At 36.2% G+C, this 20733-nt stretch overlaps 1 protein-coding gene across 29 annotated transcripts in view; it reads right to left on the bottom strand.

Annotated features, from left to right (window-relative positions):
- GPHN (gephyrin) overlaps positions 1–20733 on the bottom strand; it is a 303782-nt gene that overhangs the window by 104091 nt on the left and 178958 nt on the right. For 28 of the 29 annotated variants that reach the window (XM_067462787.1, XM_060762638.2, XM_060762719.2 and 25 more), the window contains 2 exons: positions 16496–16590; positions 2487–2553 (listed from right to left, as the gene is read on the bottom strand). In XM_067462787.1, the coding sequence (XP_067318888.1) occupies positions 2487–2553; positions 16496–16590 (162 nt within the window). The remainder of the gene's footprint in view (positions 1–2486; positions 2554–16495; positions 16591–20733) is intronic. The other variant, XM_060762832.2, reaches the window with a different exon arrangement.

Genomic DNA, 20733 nt, shown 5'->3' with positions numbered 1-20733 from the left:
TTCTGTAGCATCTCATATGAAAAATAGGGAGAAGAGTTGAAATACCCATAAAAGAGAAAGACAGAGATAAAAAGGGATTACAAAAATTGCTGTCTAAATGACAGGTGTTCTTCTCCACAAGAATGGCAGCATACAGATGTCATGTTTTTCAGTTCTCTAAATCTGGCTCCAGGTTTGTGAAAGGTACTGGTCTCTTTTATGGGCCCCTTTTCCTTAGAGAGTCATCATGCTTGTGAATCTATCAAAAGACTAAGAAACTGCCCATGTAAAAATTCCCTCAATACTAACACTCTGTGACACACTTCAAAGACAGACCGAAACAATTAAAATGATTGGTGGCTGGACTAAGTGGTTGGTAGACAGCTATTACTGTCAGAAAAAAAACTACATTCATGACATGGGTAGGCAAGGCTAAAGCGGGGATAAGTGCCACTGGAGCCTGAACAGACATTAATACCAATGGGCCCTACCTGGGCATTTTGTTAATCACAGCAGCACATGGAAGGGCATGAAAGAATAATAGAATCATAGAGTTGGAAGAGACCTCGTGAGCCATCCAACCCCCTGCCAAGAAGCAGGACAATCACGTTCAAAGCCACCCCAGCAGACGGCCATCCAGCCTCTGTTTAAAAGCCTCCATAGAAGGAGCCTCCACCACACTTCGGGGTAGAGAGTTCCACTGCTGAACACCTCTCACAGTTAGGAAGTTCTTCCTAATGTTCAGGTGGAATCTCCTTTCCTGTAGTTTGAAGCCATTGCTCCACATCCTAGTCTCCAGAAAACAAGCTTGCTCCCTCCTTCCTATGACTTCCCCTCACATATTTATAGAGTATGTAAACATGTTTCTTCCACCTTTCATATCCCCTGCTTCAGTTTATTGCGATACCAGAATCATCAAATTGTGTCTTAAGTAAATAATCCATTCCAAGTTGCGAAGCAGTATCAAAGCATGGTTTATACAACTGATTTGGAAGATATGCTTAGAACACAGATTTCCAATCTGTAAGTACAACAAAATAGTTTGATGAGCCAGCAAATGTTCTGTTGAGCTAAGCAGACAAGTAGAGTGAAAATGGAATATAAGTGAATTGTATTCCTCATGAATGTAGTCAAATGACCCATATGTGTGAGTCCGAGACCCCGAAGAGGAATGGGAAAACATAAAGTCTGGAATGTTGCTTGAGTGTTAATAGCTTAATAATGGAGTATCATATTATTTAAAATGTGATGAGTCATTGGTTTTCAAACTTCGAACAGAAAGCCAAGGGAGCATTTGGTAATGGAGAAGAGGATAAATCAGAATCAGGATCGGTAACATTTTCTTTTTAGAACTCCTGTCTCTTACCTACATCATGGTTCTGATGAAATTTTCATCTGAAGTTGCTAATTAACATGTACTTATCTAGAAACTGGTACCAATGGACTTTTGCATGGGAGAAATGGTTAATCAAATTTTCCTTTGATCACTAACCTTGACAGAACCAAGAGGAGAGCCCCAGGTTCTAGTACTACTGGAGTATTCACCTTCTCAGGAAAAGTTGTGCCAGTGCTATCTGCAGCAGAAAACTCACAAATGATGTCCCCAATTTACTGGCCTAAATGCTGGTGTCAGTAGGTGCAGGTGCAAGAAAGCATTTACATATCCTATGACATTTTAAGACCTGACTGAGACCATACACCTCTAGAGCTTGGGAGCTTAGCCATTCTGGCCCAGCCCAGTTTTATAGTGTCTTGATGTATTGTTTATGTTTGTTGTTATACTGCTTAACTGTTTTTAATTTGCTTTAGGTATTGTATTGTTGTATGGTGTTTTGAGGCCTTGGCCTATGTAAGCCGCATCGAGTCCTTCGGGAGATGCTAGCGGGGTACAAATAATAATAATTATAATAATAATTCTTCATCCTGAGTTTATCTCCCCATTTATCTATTGTTCAGAGACGAAGCCAGAAACAGCACAAGGCAGCCTGGTTTCTACCACACAGAATTCCTAATGTTGAACCATCACACCCTACGCAGCTTGTTAGTGTTTAAGAAACCCTCAATGAAACTAGATTTCAGGTAATGTATAACTCGGCCCTGACATATTGCATATAAATCAAATAATGTCAATTAAAAGACATTCCTTAATCCAGCCATCTGTTTCTCATACAAGATAGTTGATGCACACAAAAGAGCCTGCCTGTATAGAATAGCTTCATCTCTCATTTTAAAAAGGCTTAAGTCTATGATTAACAGATTCTTAAGGGGGAAAACAACCAGAAAGGTACAGTACATTCTTTCGATAACCTGAAGTAGAATGCTGCACTTTCACAAGGTTTAACACGACTGCTCATTAAAATAAGGCTCACCTTTTCCCTTCCATTTTCCCATTTTGTTAATAACTGCACAATGTTTTAAGTCACAGAAGAAGTAACACAATAAACAAAATTATTCATCTCCCACAGTATCATAATATTTTATTGCTTTCCCCGCAGTACATTGCTCACCTGTGACCCTTTCTTGCTACCTGGAAGATTAATTATGAGAGTCTTCCCTCTGATTCCACATACAGGTCTGAAAAGAGAGAAAGAGAAAGAGTATTGAAAGCCAATGAATGGGAAATATCAACATTAACCAAAAACAGTTAATCAGACATAATTTCCTAATGGTTAAAGCAGGAGAAAGCATATGTTTAACAGAAATGACTTAATGGATACCAGTGTACTTGTCTTATTTGAGTGTTGCATCCATATATGAATGCTATAAACCAGTAAACGTTCTCAAATTGAAAACAAAAGCAATTCACCAAATTGCTTGGTCAAAGTTAAATAACTAGGCAATGGTGGATAGATGCACCTTCAAGTCGACCCCAATGAATGGCAAGTGAATCAATGAATGGCAACTGTTTTTGGCCATATTTATTTAGGGCTGGATTGACTTTTGCCTTCATCTCAGACTGAGAGAGTATAACTTACCCAGGGTCACTCAGAAAGTTTCTATGATTCGGTGAGAATTTTAATCTTCATCTCCTACAGTCCAGGTCCAAAACTGAAACCAGATTATTACATTGGTTCTCTAGGACTTAGTCAGTGCTCCCACTAAAAGGGAATCTAAATCAAGAAAATGCTTGAACACAAGCACTCTATATCAGAGCTAGAGGGATGTTTATAGACCCTGTCTCCATGCGTCAAATGAAATATTGCAATGCCTCTTTTTAAAATATATAGCTGCAGCATCATATCAGCAGAATCAGCTTGTTCTCTCCATACTAAAAGAGTGGAAGAAGGAATAATTTCAGTTACTGTGCTGCTATTTCTTCTATAGAAAAGTATATTTGAGAAGAAAAGCAGTATCATTCAGTTTGGATATTACATTTTCTGTTTATGCATCTAAATTTACATTGAAAGCTCATATTTAAATGGGATTTCAAAGTAGGGGAGTCTCTTCCAGGGCCACAGTAATACACCCCACTGGCCTCTATGGAGATACAGCTCTTCTTTTATAGAAGGAAATGAAGCAGTAGGGCACTATAGAAAACCTACTCTTGCCCACTCTATTACCGTGTACAGGGATGTACAGACTAAGGCATCAAGTGGACAACTGCTCTGGATGCATAGCTCTCCAAAGAACTGGCTCGGGACACTCTGAGTGGGAGAGTGCTATGTGCAGAGGCGGTCCTAGGTAATTTTCAATGGTAAACAAACAGTATTTTGGTGCCCCCCCCCAAAAACCCCCCAATCACTGATATATATTTTCTGTTCGTCATGGGAGTTCTGTGTGCCATATTTGATTCAATTCCATCATTGGTGGAGTTCAGAATGCCCACTGATTGTAGGTGAACTCTACATCCCAGTAATTACTACTCGCATATGTCAAGGTCTATTTTCCCCCAAAAGCGCCTCAAGAACGCCCCTGGGCAAAATCAACTATACTGCAAATGCTTACTTTGCGTAATGGGTTGAGCCGCCCCTGGCCACGTGTCACTACCAACCTTTTTGTCTCACTGAGAGAAGAAATACTGTTCAAACCTGTCTTGTGAGAGAGGTAGGTACGAGATGATGTACATTTGATAAAGCAAATAAAAGTAAAACTAATCTTTTGTCTCCTCTATCTCATTGAAGAAAATAATGTTAAGCTACCTTCTCTTTCATTCTAATCTCTCAAATTACTATAACAAAACTGTATATGGTCATACAACTATACATGTCTACTCAGAAGTAAGCCAAATGACTTTCAGAGTTATTTCTGGGTAAGTAGTGAAGAAGAAAGAAGTGTGTTTGAACCACAGCAACTGAGACAGAATAGGAATGATTTGCCTGCTGATTTGGAGTGAGGAAAAAACATGATATTTCTGATGGTAGAAAAAAGAGAAACAGAAATGGACGCTGAAAAAATGGGATGATGAAACTAATTCAAAGAAGAACTCTGTTGTTCCTCAGCTACAGAAAAGTAAAATGAAGTGGCTAGAATGACAAATTAGCTCTGAAATTCTAGGGGAGTAATATGGAAGTCACAGCAAAGCACCACAGCTGGGGAATACATATGTATGGAGCAGCTGAAAGAATCACTGTTATTCTACAAATCCTTCCAGTGCAGTTAAAAAGAAAAGGTGATCCAAGAAACAGTCTATCTAACCTGAAAACAACCACCCATTTTGCATGTAACTCCCATACAGGACAATATAATTTGATGTGGAATTGTGGAATACAAAACGAAGCACAATACTCATTAATTTGTGGCTGCTTTGTAGCAATGCCATTTGAATCACAGAACAGCAATGCCTGAGGAACAAAAGGGACTCCATAGTAGACTGGGTTCAGAATTTAGAGACAATATATGAGGTGGATAGTCATATGTAATTCTGAGATAAAAATACTGAGGGAATCCACACAAAAGACACAAGGCGAAGTAGAAGACGGTATGTGAATTTTGCAGCTTGTTTCTCATAGTTAACTTAACATCAGGTCCATACTCAAATAATAGAGCTGGAAGGGATCACAAGAACCATCTAGTCCAACCCTGGCAATGCAGGTACACTGTAAAAGTACTTCCAGGAGGTAGTAACCCAACCTCTGTTTAAAGATCTGCAGTGAAGAAGACACTCTTCGAGATGGTCTGTTCCACTGTGGAAAAGCTGTTAGTTTAAGGATGTTCTTCCCAATGTTTAGGATGCATCATTTTTCATGTAATTTTAATCCACTGGTTCATGTTCTAGTTTCAGCTTGTTCTCATCTGCTCCATTTTCAATATGGCATCCCTTCAAGTATTTTAAAATGCCTGTCATAATTCCCTTCTCCAGGCAAAGATTTCCAGTTCTCTGAGTGGTTCTGCATAAGATATGATTTCCAGACAACTTACAATTTTGGTTGCCCCCCTCTGAATATGTTCCAGATTGTGAACATCCTTTCTGGATTGTGATGCCTAGAACTGGAGATTTGGCGAAAGCTGAACAGAATGGTAGGCCTGGGTAACAATGAAAAAATTTGTTTCTAAAATCGATTCGTTTTTTGGGGTTTTTTGCGTTTCGATATTTAAAAGAATTCCGAATTTTTTTTAAAAAAAGTTCGATATTTACGAAATTTCGTAAATGGTAAAAAAAATTACAAAACAATAACGAAACAATAACGAAACAATAACGAATTGATTCGTTAATGGCGGACGCGACCGCGCAATACGCTAAAAAACCTCCAAATGGGACAGGGGAAACTTCTGAAACTTCCCTCTCCCTCTGTTGTTGACTGTTGGTGTGATATTATAATTTTTTTCCACTAATTAAACAAAAAACAACTATAAAACTTGCCAAAGACATGCGGAAATAATAACGAAACGACCTCAAACCAATAACGAAACGAATACATAACGAAATATGAAGCATTTACGAAATGAATTGAAAAATTCGTTTCGTTTTTAAGTTGCTCCAGAATGGTTCGTTATCGCTTTGTTAACAAAAAATAACGAATTTTTAACGAATTACGAATTAACGAAATGAAACCGCCCAGCCCTACAGAATGGTACTGTTACATCTCTTGATCTGGGTACTATGCTTTTGTTAATGGAGCTCAGAACTGCATTGTCCTTTTTGACAGCTCTGTCACAAAGTTGGCTCACGTTAAAATTGTGGTATATTACAACCTCTCACATCCTTTTCACATCTACTGCTATCAAGCCAAGTGTCACCCATCCCATATTTCTACATTTAATTTTTCCTGCCTAAGTGTAATACCTTACATTTATTTTTGCTGAAATTATTTATGTTTATTATTTATGTTTGCTCTCTAAACTATCAAGGTCCTTCCAGTCCACGTCCTACATACTTTCAAGCTGCTGCTTGTAACAAGAGTCTTAAAATTACATGCGATTAGGATAACTGAAGGACTACTTCTTCTGACATGAATGCACTGTTAAGAACATTCTGTGAGGCCTTGCCATTTTCTCAGGTAATGCAAGTAATGATTTCCCGTATAACCTTTTCTATTCTTCTGTTATGCCAGTGTTTATATTTCCTCATCAGAGAAATATGCTCACTCTTCCATGGTTTTCTTTTCCACACTAAGTGTTTTTTGTTTTTTTTTTAAACTTGCCTAAATTTTCTAAGTGTTTGAGGAGCCTCAACAGTCGTTTTGGCATATTCTATTGTCACCAGTAACTAGTTTTATTGTGATTTCCATTATTTATTGTTTTTATATTAGATTTTTCTGTCTCTCGCAAGTCAGTCAGAGATACAACAAGCACCAAACAACATATTTGTATCCATCTATAATAAAAGTTCTAAAATCTATGGTCAGGTAATGCATTTACTAGGATCAACAAAAGGTGCATATCACTGTGAGTGCACACCTTTGAGATTTCCACATCAGGCAGACAAGATATTTTGTAAAACCTGGTGGGAAAAAGAGTTGATACTGAAGTTATGGTCAGCGTCTTTGAATGTACTATAAGAAGCAATGTAATAGGTAGAGATGCAAATTTACATGGGCAAGGCTTTACTTATTACATAGAGTTTATACTACACCTACAACTGTTAAGACAAAGAAAAAATATTGTTCAATTCTCCACTAAAAAAAGAAACTTGTTATTTAGATTTGTAAACTCATAACTTCTTGAGAAGAGAACTAAAGAGAAATTAAATTATTTTTTAAACTAAAGACATTAATTTTGGATGGTGCAGTAAAGAAGTTAACAGAAACCAAATTGGATAGTGTTACCTAGCAACCTGAGAAAAAGTAATCCTCAAAGAATATCTGGTGGTAGAACTCATCTCCCTTGTGTTGTTGAATCTCCTTTTTGAGCAGTTATTTTCCAGACTATAAATAAAAATTTCCATGTACAATAATCTATATATTGTGTTTACAAGGAATCTTAAGGCTTAATGGCATCCTTCAAGGTTCCAAAAGTAAAAAATAATTAACATGAAATCATATCCTATTAACATAATTTTCTTACCTCTCTCTCCCTCTCTATTCCTAATACTCCAGATAAGGGCTGACCAGAACAGAATATAGTGGGACTGTTCCTTCAACTTGGAAACTATGCTTTCATTCGTGCAGGCTAAGAAGGCATTCACTTCTTTTGCTGCAGCATCATACTGCTGGCTCATGTTCAATTTATGATCAACAGTAATCCCAAGATCCTTCAAGGAAAATGATAGTGAGAAGCATCATTTAGAGAGGAAAATTCCACCAAAATGGCATTTCAGAAATGCTATCTGACTAGGCACATAGTCTATTGCTCCTTAGCTTGCAAACACCTGCTTGTCTGCTTCTTCACGTGAAAATGTAAGATAAAGCTCTTTGTCAAATATGTTATACTTGTTGAGCCTAGGTAATGTGTTACTATTTTCTATTGCTTTGGATTGAATGTTATCTAAAGAGAGATACAAAGGATATTCAAGATTACATCCATTGACAATTCTGTTGCTTCTATAACTATTTATAGAATCAGCAGATGGAAATAACTAAACATAAACCCTAAACAGTAAACAGATCACAGTAGTACACCACACCATATGGGAGAGGAGAAATTCTCCCAACAGCCATATATGCACAACTTGTTAATGTAAGTGGATTTGATATTAAACAAACCTATCTCACTCTTTACCTGCTTAACTTTCCCCTCTTAAAGCTGTCACGCTACAGTTTACAGAGAAGCAGAAAGCCATACAAGATGGCAGCTTTCTTGCTTCCATGCCATCACATTAAATTTGAGACGGTTGCTTCCTCTTTTTCACTGAATTCCAACCAGATCTTGTCATGGACCTGTCATCCTGTGCTCCTTCAAGAGAGTTTTGATGGCACTGTTGTTTTTCTAAAGCTTTAAACCAAGTGCCTCTTCAATCTCCAAGATTTGTATTTTTGTGGTTGCATTAAGATTTTTGTTCCCAAGGTACACAGTAAATCTGAGGTGGAATACCCATCTATAATTGAAATAGTTCTTTCCAAGCTTTTCTGTATATGGTTTAACAACCTTTCTTTTGCAGAAAATATCTGATATATGTCTTCATAGAGCGGTTGTTTTGTACCTTTATAGTCAAGGCCATGAAAATTATTAAAAGATTGAAAATGTTAGCTTTTTTTTGGATGTCTTGCAAATCTATTATTTTGCAGATTTGGTTATATTGTAAATCTTGTGCTGATCTTTGTAAGCAATGCTTCCCATTATGTATGGGCCCTTTTGGTATCACTGGGTTTATTTAGTTGGGAGATTTCAAGGGATCATATCTCCATTATATGCATATTCAGGCATATAATGAAGTCTTCTAATAAGCTTTCTATTACTATGTTCAAAATCTTCAGTCTTACCCCGTATGCCTGCTGTCAGATCCTGTAATTCAGTAATTTTCTCTTCTTGTATTAAACTTGAAATCAGTGTTTTGTTCACCAGTATTTTTATGCTCATCATTTTTCAAGTACGAGCGAACAAATTCATATCAATTGGAGCTAGTGAAATCTGAAGACCGGAATAAGAAGTCCGGATGTTTCTTTAGGCAAATAAAAAGCAATATAACTTTCTTTTAAATTGTTTGCATGTTTCATTCCTGATAGGGCCCACTAATTATTAAAAGTTGGCATTAATTTTAACTGTTGCAGGATTTAAAAATCAGATAGGACACAGAGTGCTCAAATTAAGCACTCCATCTGTACCACACTCAATGATAACATGAATAACACAATCGTTAATTACTTGACACAAAAGATTTGGAAACATCTTGGTCTTAGACCAAGAGATGGAATTGAGATTTATCACTGATAGAAATGCAATTTAAAAAGAGAAAAAAGAGAAGGGGGAGGGAGAAATGTATAAAAGTGTATAACACAAAATATTTGCAAGTGTGAAATAACAGCTTCTTTGGAAAATATAAAAAATTCAGTAAAGCTGATACACTGGAAGGTGAAAGTTTGGATCATACAGGCATTTTCCTTATTGCTTCTTGTCACACGATCACCAACAGCCTATGAGAACACCAATTCATAACTATGTGAATTAGAAGCAAACAGATGTATTCAACAGGATTTGATATGAAACAAAACCTTTTACAACTGCCACAATCTAACCATTGAACAAGTTTGCTGAACAATCATGTTCAAGAACAAGAATCACATGGAGGAATATGGGGTGTGATAGTGTTAACCTTGTTTGCATGAAATCTCTGGAAATAGGAAAGCATTGAACATCTTCTCAAACAAGGATTTTTCTCTTCTGAATGTTTTTTTGGATTATGAAATATTATTTCCAAATTTCAAAATCTTATCATGACTTTTTGATTTCTTAACTTTACTGTGCCTAAATATGATAATGCGACAGTATGCACCTAACAAAACAATTACTTTGAATCTGCAAAACATTCTTTTAAAAGAATATGGTCCATTTTATCAACAATATTCTTGCTGCTGCTGTCATATACTGAGGAAGTAATCAGTATTTATTTATTGATCTGTAATGCCCAACAAAGACATTCCTTGTAACATTAAAAAAAATCTAATTTTAATTGTTTAGATTGACATTTTAATTTTACACCAGTAAATTTTTTGCTGTCCACCACCTATATAAAAGGAGCCCTCCTTATTTTGACAGTCCCAGCATTACTTTGAAACATTCTGCAACATTTTTGACAGTTGTTTGGGGGTAAACCGCCCTGAGTCGCCTTCAGGCTGATATGGGCGGGATAGAAATAATGTAAATAAATAAATAAATAACTATGATCTGTACATAATCTTATACAGGTTTTCTTTTAAATTACTACACATTTTCCTGCATACATCCTGTGCTGTCGCGCGCAGGGCTCCTATGAAAGACTATAAACAGGACTTAATTTCTGTGAGCCCAACGGGACGCCGGGGTTGCCTCAGAGAGAGGTTTTTTGGGATTTTCCTGAAAATATGGGCTTCAAAGTCTTTAAAGATGCAACAAAATCTTTATTACTGAACAAATAACAAGGCTTCAACAACTGGATTTAAAGTTTTCTTAATAAACTGTTGGCTTTCTCGATCTTGCCCCCAAGGGCAGGCTACTGTTCCTTCACTGTTGGGAAAATCCCTGACCTCTACCCTGGGCAATCTGTCTTCTCTTCTGTTGGCGTGGGGCCCCTACACCCGGTCCAATCTGCTTTATGGTTGCCGCGAAGGGCCCTTACCGAACAGAGACCTTTGCAGAACTTCCAGGAGGAGGAAGATGTTCACTTCCCAGTGATGGCTGGCTGAAGCACTGTGGGACTGGATTCCTAGCAAGAGGCCTGAGAGGCTGTAAGTTCCTCAGCAAACTGTAAAGTCCCCAGCAAAAGTTGTGCTGAGACTGTATATTCCTGGCCAAGCTATGGGGCTATTTCTCCCCGGCCAAGCTGTAAATGATGAAGCCTTTTACAGGAAGTCCTGGTTTAAGTCGTGTAATAAAGACTTCTCTGTGTGGACAGACCTAAAATGGCTCCTATTCCCTCCAAAACCCAAAAAGGGAGTGGAACTAGGGAACCTAATGATAATTGACAGGTCATTGAACCAATAACTGCAAAGTAAGGAAAGCCATCTAACTGCAAATGCACAGAACTTTAAAAAATATACAACACTCAACAAATAGCAAGATAAGCTGGAGCTCCTGGTATGGCCGTACCAGAACACATCCATATGGATATCATTCCCAAGTGTTTGGGCCCATTTAATCATGTACTTTTTTTTAAAAAAAGTTCATTTTCTGTTTCTCTTTTCAAAAGGCATTTATACATGTTTTTAAATTGGCATCATCTTTGCACAACTCTGAGTAAAAATAATTTTCTTCAACAACTTTGATTATATTTCTCTTATGTCAATCTAATCTGTCCTTAAGATCCATATAAGCAAACCTATTAAGACTTTTACCTTCCTTAGCAATAACCTCTCCTGATTTGAACTATGTTGTTCAAAATACAAAAGATCTTCATAAGGCAACTATCTCCAATTTTAACCCATTAATTCCTTTTTAAAAAAGGCTTCCTGCAACGAAACAGCTAATATTAACTTAGGAAAAGGTCTATGCTGATAGGAAACCCACATTTCTTACAGTGATTTTTAAATTCAGAATGTACTTTAACTTTATCACACAATACATAGTGTCACCCGAATCTCCAATTGTACTCTTCAAGTTCCAAGAGTCTAACAAGTCTTCATTCCTTCAGTCACACAAAACAACAAGTCTTGGAATATGATTTGATATTAGCAGTCTCTTTCCTTTGCAATGTTTTAAATTTTATTCTGGGTTTTTTGCCTGCCAGACAAATCTGGAAATTTTCTGCCATTCCACAAAAGCTATTTCACTTCTTAATATGAGGGTTCATTTGAAATACAAATAAAAGTTTTGGCAAAACAGTACCTTTTATTATTTCATTTCTACCCAGAAGGAATACATTTAACTTTCCCTTGTCTCAAAATCTCTTTCAAGCCTCCCCATTTAAGAAAGTCTAAGAGAAATAAATCCTCTTGCTATTTCTGAACATTTTATACTGCTAGCTTTGCATCATTACAGTGAAAATTATGGATATCCAAGTTCTTTTACCTCTCCCATTATATGTTCTTTTCTCTAATGTTGGTACAAACTGGAAAATAAAGCTCTATCTTCATACATTTCCAAATCCCTACACATCTAACCTCCTTTAATTGGTTGGTTTCTTGCTTAAGGACACTTCTACAACATATGCAATTTTTATTCAAATTAATCCCAAAAGGAAAAATGAATATGAACATTACACATTCACAACACCTCCCCAGCCAAATGTTCCACAACACAAAGCAAATAATAGCAAAATGCATCCATACTTCTGAAATTTTGTAGGTATCAAACTTTAGCTACATGATATGCTGGGGGTTCAGCTTTCAAGATATTGCCATCATCCTTAACAGCTGACTACGTGGGCTAGATCTGGTGGCAGTTCAGTCCAGCACAAGCTGGAGACCCCAAGCATTGCTAATCAATTATATTGTATTCCATAATTATTCAGAAAACAAGGAGTATATAAGAACATCCCTTCTTAGAAACCTGCAAACTCTAAAACATTCTTACAAACAAACAAACAAACAAGCAAACAAACAAAAAGACTGCAATCCAAAAGCGCAACAACTTTAAACTCACTCTTTTGACACTCAGCTGCCCTGATGTGCAACTATGCCTGCAAATTTCATCCCATTAAGTTAAAAACATCCCAAAAATATATTTAGATGTAATGATATGAAAACCCTGCACCTTTTTGAATTTGATAATGCCTCAACACTTCCTTACATTCTGATAAACAAAAAAGTGTTCATTTTCTATTATAGTTAATGGGGCATTAACACTGATTTGGTTTTCTGGATTATGATTCAGGCCTAGACCAAGTCAAATTAGTCAGTGTTCCGATTCATCCAAGTGAAATTGAGTTACTTTCCAGATTGCCATTGGGGGTCGGTTGGCCTAAAGCTAATCCTGTGATCATGCCTCAAAAAGAAAGTATGACTCTGCCACAAATTACAAAGAAAAACTGTATTAGCTAACACCATACTTTAATGCAATTAGGAATTGAAGAAGGAAAATCTATTTGACATATATGAGGCAATTCATGTCCTTTTTGGAATATACTGAAGATCAGAACAAGGCAATGGAAAATCAAATTTAACAATTTCCAATAACTTGTCATTTTGTGGAAAAGACTCTGACCCAAAGAAGACATAATTACACATAAATATGTTTCAAACATTGATCTGTCTTCTTTATACAGAAAACTTCTATGCAGTCTGTCTCCCAAAATATTGTCATCTTCAGAATAATTATACCAGAATAACTTTTCTACATAATAGGCAGCGATCTGCTTGTTGCTGTTTTTCTAAAATGTACATTTTGATATCACATTTAATTGGACCTCTATTTCCATAGCAGTCTTTTTGTTTCTCTGTAATGTTTCTGTATGACTTCCAGCTATTTATACACAATTCTTTTTCTAATTTCAGTAAAATTATATGCAGGTATACCTCAGTTAACAAAGTTGAAGTATTCATGGGCTTTCATTCTTTAACAGGAAATGCGGTATCAGAAATGGACATAACATGGAAAAAATTGTAATTTTCTATATCTACACTATAAAAAGAAAGAACAATTCAATATGTACCAACGAACCTTTTATTCAATACTAATAATATGCATGTGTAAAATGAGACAAGACAGCTTAGGTCTTACCTAATTAGGTGAAAATATTTTGAACTTTGTAAAAACCAACTGAAAGTTTCTCCCAAAATACATAGAGCAATGATTTTTTTTCTTTCACCAGTTCCTACTTATACTTTCCTTTATGATCGCCAAACCATTGTGAACTTACACCTTTTTTCATGTTGTAAAATCTCCTCAGTAGGAAATTTGAGAGGCAATTGATGCTTACTTACATGTTGAAGAGACATATAGCCACATTGTGATTGGCTAACAGTGGTTCTCAATCTGTGGATCCCCAGATGTTTTGGCCCACAACTTCCAGGAATCCCAGCCAGTTTACCAGCTGGATTCCTGGGAGTTTGAAGGCAAAAACATCTGGGGACCCACATGTTGAGAACCTCAGGGCTAGAATATAATCCCACCTTTTCCCAGTTCAAGCTTTATTGCATTGTTTAGGGTCCTTCCACACAGGCACATAACTCAGAATATAAAGGCAGAAAATCCCACATCTGCTTTGAACAGGGTTATCTGAGAGCACACTACCATATATCCCTGTTCAAAGCAGATAATGTGGGACTTTATTCGGCTGTGTGAAAAGGGCCTTACTTTGTAAAAAAGTGTTTCTTTTTCAGAAGAAAACCGGAATATACATGTACTGGCTCCCTTCTCAAGCACTGAAATGTTAGACACTCAATTCAGAAAAGATATAAATTCTGTAAGATGACAATTATTTGATAACACTTTTTTCTTTTGATAATTATTCCATGCCAGTCTCCTTTGTCTGAGAATTTATCCCAAATTTTCCTCTTATGCCAACAACTCCTTATTCTATATATCTGGCACCTATAGCCACATTTTTGTTTTCAGTTATATATAGATCTCTCTATATGAACTTGCATTTATATTTTGGTCTTATCTTCTGGAGCATATATAATAAACTAATGCTTGAATAATACATTGCCTAAATGATATGCTGTTGCTCTATTAACAGACTTGTCACTATTTTTAATTTCCTCTAATTTTCATTACAAATTTTTAATAACAAACAATTATTAATACTGTAAAAATTTAAATGAAACATATTTCTGCTACTCTTCCCTGTCTACGAAGATGACCTGACCTTTCTCCCTAATTTTCACAGATAAGATGCAGAATATATTCCTGTCTAGTATTTTATTATCATATTCTTCATTTATCATTCATCTTCAAAGTTATATATAGCCACCTAATAATAATGTAACTAGTTCTCTATTTTTCATAATTTGTCACAATCATGTCTCACTTTTAAAAAGGAATATTAATTTCCGTTTTTATGTCTGTACCAGAGAGATACTTCTGTGCTTTATTTCCTCAATGAAAATAGCCCCTATTTATTTTTATACATTTCCTCCGATTTAGGTTGTTCTATGTATAATTTGTCTAATGGATATAACTCTTTCTTACTGATTTAAATATGTTTCTGCAAAGTTTTCTCAATTATGTACATGCACATTGCTATGTACACAGCATACCCTTAGGAAACACTATGGGAATCTTGAAATATTGAATGCTTGATAGCAACTGCACATTTTTTCACAGCAAATTTTGAGATGTGCCACAGAAGAAGTTTAGAAAATTTTCTATCTGTTCCTACTACTAGGAAAGCTTTTTCAAGATATGCAATATCATAGATGTACTTACAGATTTTAAAGATTTACTTTTAATGCAGATTTACTCAATTTAGCATTAGTACCTGCAACAGAATTCCATATAGATAAACTAATGAGTATACTTTATTGAGTTTATGATAGGCTTATATTATTTTGTGCTATCTTTAAAAAGTGTTACTCTAGAGTGATCCTTTTATCACTATGACCCCCTCCACACAGCTTTATAAAAGCCACATTGAATTGAATTATAAGGCTGTGTGGACTCAGATAATCTAGTTCAAAGCAGATATTGTGGATTATCTCTCTTGATATTCTGGGTTATATGACTGTGTGGAAGGTCCTTAGAAGCCATGATAATTTTGCTGCATTTGTTAACCGCTGCTCTCAGCCCTATTGCTCTACATATATGGGCTCCTTCAGTGATAGTGTGTAAGACAGACAGCTGCTTGTAGCCACAAACTGACCAAGGGCTCTTCCACACAGCCATATAACTCAGAATATCAAGGCATAAAATCCCACAATATCTGCTTTGAACTGGCTTATTCCGAGTCCATACTGCTATATATTCCAGTTCAAAGCAGAAAATGTGGAATTTTATTCAGCTGCATGGAAGGGGCCTAAAATAGTTTTAGGCAAGTCACTGTCTCTCAGAATCAGTTCTCATTTTAATCTACAACATGGAGTCAATAATACTGACCTCCATGCAATGTAGTTGGAAGATAATTAAAGAGATCTATTATAAAGTATTTTGAAAGCAAAATGTAAATGTCAAACAATGTTACAATATGTGGGGGTTTGGCAAGGAAGATTAAAATAAACGCCTTAAACAATCCTTTCTTTTGAATACAAGCCAGAGCTAAACATTAAACAAATAGCTTTGAGCTATTATATTGTTTATTTATTGACATACATTCTGCTTTCTTCTCTTAAACAAGACTTCTCTTAAACAAGTACCTTACATCACTAAAAACATTTAAATTCAATTATACGACAAAGTAGTGTCCTCAGAGGTGATTACGTTCTTCTATAAGCAAAAGAGAAGAGCTGGTTACAGATGATTCTGTGGATGCACCTACACTGGAGAAATACCTGTCTGTTTATCCACCTGCCTATTTATCTAAAAATTAGGCACAGGCCAAGAATGAATCTGCTACTTAATGCAGCCTTTTCATAACCTTAAATATTTCTAGAAGAATAGTTCATTGTGTTACTTTTGTTAACATTCTTACCTAGAGAGCATGCCCAGAGGTGTAACATTAAGAGATCCCATCAGCATTGCCAAGGCCATCCCTGGGGCCTCTCGTTCTATTACTTCTTTAGTAGCCTGTAATCAAAGATTAAACAGCAGACTGAGTGAAAACAACAAAAGAAAGCAAAATAAATATAAAGCTATGTGAAATCTCTTTGTCTTCTTGTGAAAAGCAACTCAGCATACGTTTCTAGTAGTGAATTGTGCAAACTCATCTGGTTCTGTGATTTCTATAAACTGCTACTCATCACAGAATGCATTTTTCTTAGGTTTATGCAATAACAGGCAAGCATAGTCATCACAATGCTTCACTGAGTGAAATGTCAGTTGGCCCACCAGTGATTACCAACAGAGAGCCTCAAAATACTGAAATCATATTCAATATGCAAATATCGAATATAATCTGCACAAGTCTCATTGGCCAAGTTGATTTTTCTTGAAAATCCAACTAACATGCCCTCTGTATTGGGTCAATGGCTGGAAATGGCTTATAAAACCTTGAGTACAATTGCTCTTTAATCATTTACTTATGTGGAGAAAGGACAAATTTTCCACTCATCCTGAGTGGTTCATGACTTTGTAGACATGCTCTACTTCCACCAAGAAGACATCTGGATGCTGTGATATTATCTGGCACATACTTTGCAGAAGACAGCAATGTTTAGTTTAGAGTCAGAGCATGAAGATATCAGAAATAGTATGATATACAAGAAAACAGTGTCAGAAGTCTCCAGGATTGAAATTAAACTTCCTGTTACAGTAAACATTTTTTAAAAGTGTGGTTTAAAATGGAACCTGAATGCATCAAAAAATTAAAAGAAGGGATATGTTATATTTTCTTAAACAAGTCTCCATTATTTCATATCAAACACCAATTCTGAATTACGCACAAAGATGTAATGGTCTGCAGAGAAGAAACACAATGAAAGACCACAGAATCTTGTTGCTTATGAATTTTGGAAAGAAAAAAAGGCGTGTATAGACTAGACATTATAAATCACGGTTATCTCAGAAATGAAGCATAACCTTCCAACGTGGCAGATCTATATTATTCCATCCAAAGCTTCAGAGGTAGACTTTTGGTTAGCTGTTGGGTTGTCTCATTTGGCTGCCTGTTGGCAAACACAAAAGCTGACTTTTGGGCTAAAACACTCCAAGGGTCTCCACACCTCCACTGTCCAAAATTCAAAAGACAATGATCCCAAAATAGACATCAGCACCACCTTGTGGGGAACGGCCAGTCGTATTTCAGGTGTCTGCCAACCTCTCAGTAAGAGACAAATGGTTCAGACTGACTGAGAAGTTAGCTAATTTGGTTTGGGCCCAGGTCAGTTGATTTTAGTGTAATTCATTGAAAACTGGTAAAATGACCAGGAGTACCTATCCCCTAGGCTAGGCTTGGGGAACTAATGGCTCTTGCAGGACCAACAAAATATATAGTTCTTTATATTTTGTGTGTGAAGGTGTGGAACTGTTTGTATGTGGGAGGATGATAGTGACTGCTCTGGTCCTCCAGGGACTTAAGGTGGCCATTGCAGCCCCTCAACCTGAGAAGTGCCCACCTCTGAATAAATGAAACAAAACAATCAATGGTTAATTCAGTTTTGAAGTTTATCTGGGAGAGAAATTTATAGCCTGAAATATCACTCACTCAGGCATTTTTCTCCCTCTGACCTTCTTAGAATCTGAGCTGCATAGCTGGCCTGGTCTCAACTTGGAAGAGTATTTCAACCTTTGCCCCGTTGCTCTGTTTTTCAAACATGACCAGCCAGATTCCTTTGATTCCTTGGCACAACCCCTGTTCCCTGCCTGGTGCATCCTCAACAGGAAAAGAATGAAAAATTGGTTTTGTGCCATTTCTCCTCTCTCACATCAACTTTCTTACACAAACCCAAATCATTCACATTCCAGTCTTCCAAGAAAAAAAAAACTTTGGTGCAAGTTCTTGGGAATGAAAATGGGAGGAATTGACAAGAAACCACTCTGCGTGAGCAGCCTCAAAGTAAGGCAGCTATAGAAGTCCAACTCATTATGGCTCTGTGCCTTCAGCTCATCCCCTAAGATAAACCTACCACAAGTGTTTCTTAGCAAAATTGGTTCAGAGAGGATTTCTATTTGCCTTCCTCTGATGCTGAAAGAATGTGGTTTGTTCAAGGTCACCTAGTGGGTTTTCATGACCAGAGATTTGAACTCCAGAGTTGTAATCCAATGTTCAAATTGTTACACCATACTGCCTCTCTCCAACATATTACATTTATAAAGTACGAGAAAAATAATAATAATTTATCTATTAATCTGATGAATATGAGAAAACTTCTCCCTACAAAGTTACAAAAATTTGGAAATTTATTTATTTGTTTATTTACTCTATTTATAGCCCGCTTTTCTCTACCCTGAAGGGGACTCAAAGCGGTTTTACATATGGCAACTATATGATGCCTTTAGACAAAAGATAATTAAATACTTTAAAGTTAAAATTTAAAATTAGAGTTAAAATGCACAGTAAAACATATAAACCTTATAATCACTATTAAAATCACGCCATCCACAATCATAAAATTTATTGTACGCCATAGAGTATTTACATGTCAGATCCACCCCGACTTTCCTTTAGTATCGTCAAATAATAGATTCTCACTATAACAACTGGGTGTAAAAAAAAAGAGCTTACCAAACAAAACCGTGAAAAGTTTCTTTCTTAGATTCTATTTTGGTTAATAAGTGAAGTAACTTTTGTGTAACTCTGAATTATGATGCTTTCAGATCCTCTCCTAATATTTAAATAAAGGTGATTAAACACTTTACAGACCAAGTTTTGGCTTTATAAATAAAAGCATTTAAAAAAATAAATCCATTCACTACTGGAATGGTCTAAGTGCTGAGTTTACTTTTCATCTTGTTTTCTCTTCATAATCTGTACAAGGTTTGTGATCTGGTACTTTTTATTCTCTTCCAATATGTTCTCAACTTTGGAACACAAACATATTTAAATCTGTGGCATCAGCAGGAGAGGAATACAGTATAGCTAATGAAATCTGTCTTGATTCCTGGTTGTTAATTTACAGAAACAGAAAATGGATCATTAATTGCCATTTCAAAACTAGACTTGAATTACTCTCCTGTCCTGCTATTTCACATGTACAAATGTCAGACAGTGTTCCATTCCCTCATTCTCTGAAATACTTCAGTACCACCTTGTCTTAGTAGAAATGTTATGAAATGGTAAACTGGAACTTTGAAAATCCTGCTTTATTTGTAAGAAGCAAGCATGCTTTATGGACTGTTCCGTTTGGTTTTTCCTGACACATAAAAGCTTGGGTTAAGCTTTATCTCTGAATCCTGTATCAGGATTTCATTAACAAACTATGATGAGTCAACTCTAAACCTGGTTTCCCATTCTTGTGTGTTAGAGAATCAAAGCAAGAATCAGCATACAGAATACAGATCCTCTGAAGGTGCCAACCACAGCTGCAGGTGAAACGTCAGGAGAAAATGCTACTAGAACACAGCCATACAGCCTGGAAACCACTCAACACCCTAGTGATTCCAGATGTGAAAGCCTTCGACAATATACAGAAAGATGATACTGGTAAGGAAAATATCCTCTCATTTTAGTCAGTGCCTTTAATGGCCTCTTCCAAGTTTTTTCCATCAGCTACTTTGTAATTTTATTTGATCCTTTCACTGTTATTTGAATTTGTGGTTCATTGTACCGTAACTGGATTATTTATGGTTTCAATTTTTCTATAACATTTTGAACCACTTGTTTGTATTTTAAACTCCAATTTTGTATTACAGTTTAGAAATGGATTTTTAAAGTCATTTTTGCTATACATGTGTAGGGGAATAAATAACTAGTATTAAAACAAGCACCAGAACTCAGGAGCTGAAACTGGAAACAGTACTAAGTCTCTGTTAACCTCTTGGTTACTGTTCTTTCTTCTGCTTCTGCATCAAAGAGGAATCAAGCAGGAATTATAAAGCAGCATATATCAGGAAGATTGCTAATCTATAGGCCAGACTTCACAGGAATTCTGCTTTGCTATTTTGTCCAAATATGACCTTTCTGTTTCCCCTGTCAGCAAATATGAATAGTTTGAACATGAAATTTTCATATTACAGTACAGTCTTACTGAAGAAGGAGGTATAAGACCCTAAGCAAAGAAAGAGGATAGGATTCTTTCAAAGAGAGCACAAAGCTTTAATACAGGCATCAAA

The sequence above is a fragment of the Anolis sagrei genome, chromosome 1, assembly GCF_037176765.1.
Source record: "Anolis sagrei isolate rAnoSag1 chromosome 1, rAnoSag1.mat, whole genome shotgun sequence".
Classification (NCBI taxonomy): Eukaryota; Metazoa; Chordata; class Lepidosauria; order Squamata; family Dactyloidae; genus Anolis; species Anolis sagrei.
Note: the sequence above shows the minus strand (reverse complement) of the source record. Positions and strands in the feature narration are given on the sequence as shown.